The sequence below is a fragment of the Amblyomma americanum genome, chromosome 1 (assembly GCF_052857255.1).
Source record: "Amblyomma americanum isolate KBUSLIRL-KWMA chromosome 1, ASM5285725v1, whole genome shotgun sequence".
NCBI lineage: Eukaryota > Metazoa > Arthropoda > Arachnida > Ixodida > Ixodidae > Amblyomma > Amblyomma americanum.
Genome location: NC_135497.1, coordinates 366429714 through 366435713, shown reverse-complemented (window position 1 = coordinate 366435713; position 6000 = coordinate 366429714). Strand labels below are relative to the sequence as shown.

Genomic DNA, 6000 nt, shown 5'->3' with positions numbered 1-6000 from the left:
GAGGTGTCGGATGTTTTTGCGCCTGAAAGATGAGAAAACGTCCAACACGTCTGCCAGGGATGCGAAAATTTTGCTTTCCGAAGATATATTTTGGTGTTGCTAAATTTAACTTCTAACCCACGATAGCGCTTAAGTCACTACCCAGTTATTCGACGATTGTCGCTGGCTTTGGTTGGTAACACAGTTCCTTAACAATCGACCGTTTTGACAGGTACCCGATATGTTTTAAATGAGAAAGCTATGCTAGTGTTTTCAACCTCACGAGTTTAATAACGTGCACAGAGGTGCGCTGTGCCTGGCATGATGGTGAAACAGCGCAACGGCGCAAGGGCAAAAAAAAGAAAACAAAGGCGTAACACAGCGTTGACGTACAGCTGACCAAATTTCCGTCAGCTGTAATTCGGCGCTGTGCTATGTTTTCTCTTTGTCCTTGTGCAGTTGCGCTGTTTCACCATCTTGAGAAGAGCTGTTATTTATTAAAGCAAAAATGCATTCTTCGTCTCTGCCGCGTACTTTTAGAGCTTGCAAAAACAAATTGCTTTTGTGTTTTTCGCTACAATCGCTATCATCAAGTAGGACGCGCGGTCTTAAGAGACAGTCAAGCGCTTTGAAACCTCTTCGAACGTTCTGTGCGCGTATAGGTTGGGGGCTAAAAGTAGTTAGTAATGGCGCCATAGCAGTAGGTCTTTAGCGGGTGGTCTCCAGGAACAAATCTGTTAAGCAAAAAAGGAACCGGCAACGTTTACGCTTTCTGTCCCCGAGTTTCGCGACTTACGTGGCGTATAGCAAGCGTACACTCTTATTTTTTATTAACTTTGTCGACAATCATGAAATGTCTCCCCACGGCATTTCTGCATCAATTGCCTTTCCTGGCTTGTTGAGGGCAAGATAGCTCTGAGCATACGCTCAGAGTTCATGAATTTAAGGATGGAATTCCGCAGCGAATAAAATATAGAGAAATATTTGATGGAAAAGACCTAGTATAATAGTTGTGGAATTAGCAGCAGGATACATATGGTATGGTGTGTGGGTTTAAATCCCGAAGCTGTGTATGGGCTACGAGAGACGCCGTAGCGGGGAGCTCCAGAATAATTTCAGTCACCTGGAGTTAGCTAACGTGCGCAGACATCGATGCAGGATACATTATAAATCTGAGGCGGCCGAGTATATTTAGTATAAAAGTGTTGAATATTTCTTCGTATCTTGTGCATGAAAAAGTTAAACGTTGGCCATGAAGGCGTAAGATCTGTTTTTTTTTCATCGCTGATATATTAAACAACACCAACTGCACTTTACCCGGCTGTCTTCGCATTTCGCCACCATCGAAACACAGCCGCCGTTGGCGGCAGTCAAGCCTTCGAGCTCTTGTTCGGCAGTGAAAAGTTATATACTGGAACCCTTACTCTGTTTTTCAAGAGCGCTACGCGTCCTTGTAGGTGTCTATGTATCTTTGTTATTTTCACCCATTACTCGTATAATTCACTGCAAGCTCACTTAGGCTTCCAGCATGTACTAAAACCAACTGGTCCTATTTGTCGCCATATTTACAAGGCTAGACGTTGACACTGCAGCGACCCCGTCGCATGTACAAAACACAAGCTTTAGTTTTAGCTACCAAAAGTAAATTGGGAATAACCAACCCGGCAGCTCTGATAAACGGTCAGTTAAAGCTACTTAACTGAAGGCACCTATGGTTCGGCTTAACACAGGGTCCGTGTTGGCAAAAGTTATTTTCATAACTTTCCTCTCTCTTATTATTCAGATGTGTTTTCAGAGCCGCGCAGGATTTCTTGCTTTATAATATGAGGAGGAGTTGAGGGAGCTTTAAATAAGCTAAAAATTCCTGATGTTTATATTGGCAGGAGGAAACGAAAGAAAGTGGGCTGATGAGGCTGCTCGACTGCCAGAATTCACAGACATGTGAATATTATAAAGAAGATTGAAGAGGTGGAATGTTGGTACATATTTGAAAGAATAAAACCAACGGAAACGACGCAGTCACAGTAAAGAAAAAGACGACGACGCTCTGTGCCCTGTGTGTCTTTAGTGTGTCTGCGCCGCTTCCGCTGGATTTATTCTTTCACACTTGAGTATGCTATGTATAAGCACGTATTCACAGGTAGGTCTCCTGACTGTATGCTCACCTGAATAAGGTAGAGAAAGCAAACAGGAAAAAGCTATGGGACCCCCAGTTCCTTCCAGAGGCCTCGGCCACGGAGCCCAGTGCGGATCATTATAAAAGGTTGGTAGCCTTGCGCGGAACGCGCCAAACACGTATGAGCCAACAAGGGAGTACCAGAAAACGCAATTAAGCACGGGTCAACGCACTGTAGCCAGCAAGCCCACGATATACGCAACAAAATAATTCAGAAGAATGTCATATATGAAGGAGTGCTCGAAAAAAGGAGTTCTGTTTTTTCCATACCTGGGATAACGGAGCGTTAAAACAACCATACGACAGGAAATACTGCAGCGATCAGCATGAGTGAAAGGGAAAGTTTAGGGTGACTGTCAGCGTTACATTCACGCGGCGCTGTTCAAGCCACAACCCTAATATTTATCCGAAACCATGGTTGCTTGTCAGAGGATTTTTCCTTATTCTAGTGAGGGTGTTCGACTGTCTTATCCCTTTATTGTCCTGCCAACGAAGCTTAAACCGCTACCGCTTCCGATAATGTTTACTCGGGCAAACTGTTTATTTATTTATTTTACCCTCAAGGCAGGGGGCATTACAGAGGGGAGTGGTTGAATGAGATAATTGCAATACAGAAAAGATAACGCGAAGCAGACAAATTAATGATCGACATATGCAATGGTTGATAATGCGGCTCTAAAATGAGTAATGCCTACAATGCTGGCAATAGCTAACGTAACTGCGTCCTTGATTTAGCCCGTAGACGCCTCTCGTATTCTATGTCTTGATTATGGACGAGAGAACGACAAGCCTTAAGGCGATCGACACAACATAATGACCTGTCATTTCACAGCAGATTCCAAGTCAGGTGTACGCCTCAATATAGCTGCGTTTGTTCATTGTACAGTGCCGCGAGAAGGCTGATTTTTCAGGAGACTATTTATATTGGTTCCCTGCTGTCGCCAACATACCAATCCCGTGTATCCACTTGAGCACATGATAACGTGAGGCCGCTAACCTTGCTTCGCCTTAATGGACAATTGTGCCTTTAATATTGCCGCCTTAGCGACAGACTCTCTGTCTAGTGTCCTAATATACTGCAATGTCGCTTTTGCTGCATTTGTTGCCATCTGGCTAATTTTACTCTTCCACGTTCTTCCGCCACCTTGCGATACGCTGCTTTGTTTTCCGCAAGCACCCTTTGCTCAACTTCTTCCCATGGAGGACCCGATGCATAAGTCTCGTTGCTTGAAAGCGAAAGCGATCTTGTGTCCGTTTGCATGACAGCTGCGCTTCCTCGATTTTATTCGGTCTTTTGCGCCAAGTTCTGCTGCTGCGCGTTCTGATGACGGCGCTTGTCTGTTTCGAGCACGTGGTAGGCGCCAGCGCCGGACATTGCAGCTTAGATCGACGATTTGAGAGCGTACTTTCAGTGGTGTGGCATGGTCGCTGTTTTCTCGCCAGAGGGAGCAGTTCTCTAGAGGGAACGACGGCGCACGCAGTGTTGGCGTAGCATTTCTTGAATTTATTTCTTGAACTTTCTTTGTCGAAACAAATGGCGGCTAATGTGGTTTTGCCATGAACGATACCTCGCTCAGGGAGTGGGAGTTCGCTTGCACCCTTCTTCTTCTCTATCTAATGCCCAAATTAAGACGCAATGAAAGAAGAAATAATTACCTCCTCATTATGCATACTAGTGTAGCCTCAATCAATACCCAATAATCAATTTTATTTTTTTGCGCCGACGAAATTTAAGCCAGTGCAATGTCGTCAGTTATCAGAAACTAGTGCCCATTTTGTGCACATAGTTCCGTGCAGAAGACCAAACCGAAGGTCTCGAGCCAACTCGAAAGCCCAGGTAGAGTGCAATCTGGCGGGCAGGTTCTGATTATGCCACAGCGTCACGTGTCCTAGGTGGCCCACCTAGGTTGCTTTTCCTGAGATTCTGCGCTCACAACGCCGACAACACCGGATTTTCTGCAGTACAGCAGCCGTAATGTTATCGCCTTTGAAAATAAATCCGTCTACTGGACGTTACTAGTGTTTTAATTTATTGCAAAAGTACTCTCGGCTTCCAACGATGCAAAACAGAAACAGCATCAGTGCATAACGTTTTTTGTTTCAATACTACATTTAAGACTTTTTGCATGCGACTTCACCAGGACAACTGTGCCCGTGTTCACGGTCATCGGATTCTTTTACCTGGTGCCCCTCTTCACTTCCGGGCCAGGGTTAGCCGAAATGTTTGACAAGTTTTATGATGGGATGGATAAGCAGTGGTACACTCTCCTGCTACAAGTGCGGAACTTTGGTGGTGGCTTGGAAACCGTAAGTACACCACCAGTTGCTTCTCTTCATGACAGCCTTAAAACCGAATTGAAAAGTACGGCAGTATTTTTTTATCGAGTAGCCTTTTTCAACTATATATATGCGCCCATGTATGCAAGTACTCATAAAGATGTCAGGTTCCTACTTACGTGACCACCACGCGGCCACAAATTACCCTCCCCCCCTTAAAAAAAGCGCGTTTTCAAATCTTATGTTGTTTCTGAAGAAGTAGAGGCATGCAATCTTTAGGTGATTTTTGGCTGACAAATGTGTTCAGGGCCATAGGAATGATAAAACTGAAGATATGCCCAAGTTCCTCATTGATGCCTTTACATCAGAGCCCGCAGAATCGAAAACCAAAAATCTATACCGGAAACCATCGCTAATGTAAACTACATCAAGCGCACGGGCGATTTTGCTTTTCTCTCGTATCGAAGCATGTCGCGCCGTTATAAGCAAGCCTGAAAACTTCGCATTTCTGTCGAGAACCTTGGCGTGCCTCGCATAACGTTTTAGCCGCAGGAGTTATAATGCTTTCGTGCTAAACCTGACAGCCCTGCACAGATGAAAGCGCGACTGCACGAAATTAATGTTGAGACTTGTGTTTTCATCCAGAAAAAAATGTCATTAGATGAAAAGCATGGAAGCACGTAAAAGACTGGATCTGAGAAAAGAGAAGTTATGCATTTCTGGTTTACGAATTCGGTTTTCAGCACAGCCGCGGAGAAAGCTTGGTTGAGCGACACTGGCCCCTGTCTACCATTGAGATACTTCGTTACAAAAATGAGTTCATAATCAGGTTAGGCATATTATATAAGGCGATGTGACGTTCAAGTCACCCTGAACGGTCACGCTTTTAACTCACCCTTAATGATGGACAAAGTGCTCTTCAACCCTAGCACTTGTACCCGTGAATCAGGCGATGAACGTTTGTCCGCTGGTGTATACCTGAGATTTATTTTATTACTGTTGGTTCACGCCCTTGTTTTTTCATCAGGGATCCTTCCAGCATTTGTGGTACATATCGACGGACTTCCAGCTGTTCTTGGTCGGCATTTGCATTATACAGATCTTCAGAAGGTAATCTTCTTGTTGGTGATGAAAGTGCTACAAATAAACAAGGCCATAAACAAATAATCTTAAATAGGAATAGCAAGCGATTGCAACAAGCAAGTGTTGCCTGTGCTCCTACTTGTCCCGCATCAATCATAAATAGTCGCCTTTTGACATCACATCGTGCAGGTTTTACTTTCTTGTTCAGTGTGCATGATGTAATTACTTTTTAATTGCATTTAGTGTTGTATTGTGTGGTGTCTTGAGACCTCTGTATGATCATAATGCCTTGATGCCATGTATAAATTGTTTTACTGTTTTCTCCATTTCATTTCGTTTCAGTTATTTTACCCCCAGGCCTTTCGCATTACAGGGGGGGGGGGGGGCATATATTTAATCAAGAAGAATATTTTTTATGGCTCCACTTGCTTTGCAAAGTATGTGTCAGTAAATAGGCCATCAGTGTAAGGTCCTAACGCAAGACC

General features: G+C 44.2%; 1 protein-coding gene across 1 annotated transcript in view; it reads left to right on the top strand.

Moving 5' to 3' along the window:
- Positions 1–4370: 4370 nt before the first annotated feature.
- LOC144101020 (nose resistant to fluoxetine protein 6-like) overlaps positions 4371–6000 on the top strand; it is a 36729-nt gene continuing 35099 nt past the window's right edge. Inside the window, exons 1-2 of the mRNA XM_077634010.1 lie at positions 4371–4462; positions 5460–5542. Of these exons, the coding sequence (XP_077490136.1) occupies positions 4376–4462; positions 5460–5542 (170 nt within the window). The 5' untranslated portion in view covers positions 4371–4375. The remainder of the gene's footprint in view (positions 4463–5459; positions 5543–6000) is intronic.